Consider the following 1,470-nt stretch of genomic DNA (forward strand, 5'->3'; position numbering starts at 1 on the left):
AACAGTTGGAATACGCTGGAACTCTGGAACACGCTGGAACTCCACACACTTGATGCTATCGAGGGCTATTGGTTTTAAGGACGCCTTGAGAAACCTTAGAGAAGTTGATAGAAGCTACAAGAGCTTTCCATCTGAGCTAGAGTGGGACAGATCAGAACGGATCTGCAAGTTATTGGAACCATTTGCTGAAGTCACAAGGCTCATTTCTGGTTCATCTTACCCGACAACTTGTACTTTATGCAAGTGTGGTCGATTAAGTGCTGGTTGAGAGGTCATGAAGATTCAGAGGATCGAGTTATTTGTGAAATGGTGGAGGCTATGAAAGAGAAGTTCAACAAATACTGGGAAGAATTCAGTGACATATTAGCAATTGCGGCAGTTCTTGATCCTCGACTGAAGCTTGCATTTCTAGAGTATTGTTACAATATTCTAGATCCAGACACTGTCAAATTGAACATGGAGTATATTCGTGAGAAGATGGTCAAGCTTTACGGAGCATATAAGAAGGAAACAAGCACCACTTGAGCATCTACTTCACATGCTCCTCGACACAGCATCCCTTCAGGATATGATGTAAGTTTATACTACTTCCAACGTATATTTCTCTTGAATCTTAAGACTCGTAGACATGCTTGCAACTTAATACTTGTAGATTTGACTTGCAAACTTAAGACAGACTTGTAGACTCGTCGGTTTGTTGTTGCTTATTAACGTAGGAAGATGCTTGAAATTTGAAACTTAAGACTTGTAGACTCGTCGGTTTGTTGTTGTTTACAGGGCTTTTATGCTTACTTCTCTCAAAAGACCGCCGGTGGTAGTGGGAAATCACCATTAGACATATACTTGGATGAGCCAGTGGTTGATATGGAAAGCTTTAGAAGTTTGGATGATGTGTCATACTGAAAAGATAATGCAAGCCGCTTTAATGAGTTGTCTTCAATGGCTTGCGCTGTCCTCAGTATCCCTCTCACGACAGTGGCGTCGGAGTCATCATTCAGCATTGGTAGCCGAGTTCTCAACAAGTATAGAAGCTGTCTCCTACCCACAAACGTTCAAGCTTTGATCTGCGCAAGGAACTGGTTCCGTGGCTTCCAAGAAATAGGTGATGAGATTGAGTACCTCTCAACAAGTAAGTTTCTAAAGACAGTTTCAATAGCTCAAGTATTTCAGGGTTTGATTGATGTCTTGTGTTGTTTGTAATGCAGGCTGATCAAACATATTAACTCTCGCTATCTGTTTGTTTCCTGTGTACGGTAAACTCATTGTTCTCTTGCTTTGTTATGTTTTGAGACTTTGTATGTTTTGAGACTTTGTATGTTTCTAATGTTTACAATGGTTTTGAGACTCAAACATTAATTTATATGTTTGAAAGTTGAGACTTTATATGTTTGAATGTTGAGATTTTGAGTCTTTGATATTGTATTTTAACTTAGACATTACTTTGTTTCAACAAAAAAAATGATAATTACA

General features: G+C 39.1%; 1 protein-coding gene across 1 annotated transcript; it reads left to right on the plus strand.

The window, feature by feature from the left end:
- Positions 1–306: 306 nt before the first annotated feature.
- Positions 307–903, plus strand: LOC106308553 (zinc finger BED domain-containing protein DAYSLEEPER-like). The gene is made up of 2 exons (XM_013745708.1): positions 307–480; positions 778–903. The coding sequence occupies exons 1-2, from the start codon at positions 307–309 to the stop codon at positions 901–903; spliced, it is 300 nt and encodes a 99-aa protein (XP_013601162.1).
- The last annotated feature ends 567 nt before the right edge of the window (positions 904–1,470 follow it).

The sequence above is a fragment of the Brassica oleracea genome, chromosome C8 (assembly GCF_000695525.1).
Source record: "Brassica oleracea var. oleracea cultivar TO1000 chromosome C8, BOL, whole genome shotgun sequence".
Taxonomy (NCBI): Eukaryota; Viridiplantae; Streptophyta; class Magnoliopsida; order Brassicales; family Brassicaceae; genus Brassica; species Brassica oleracea.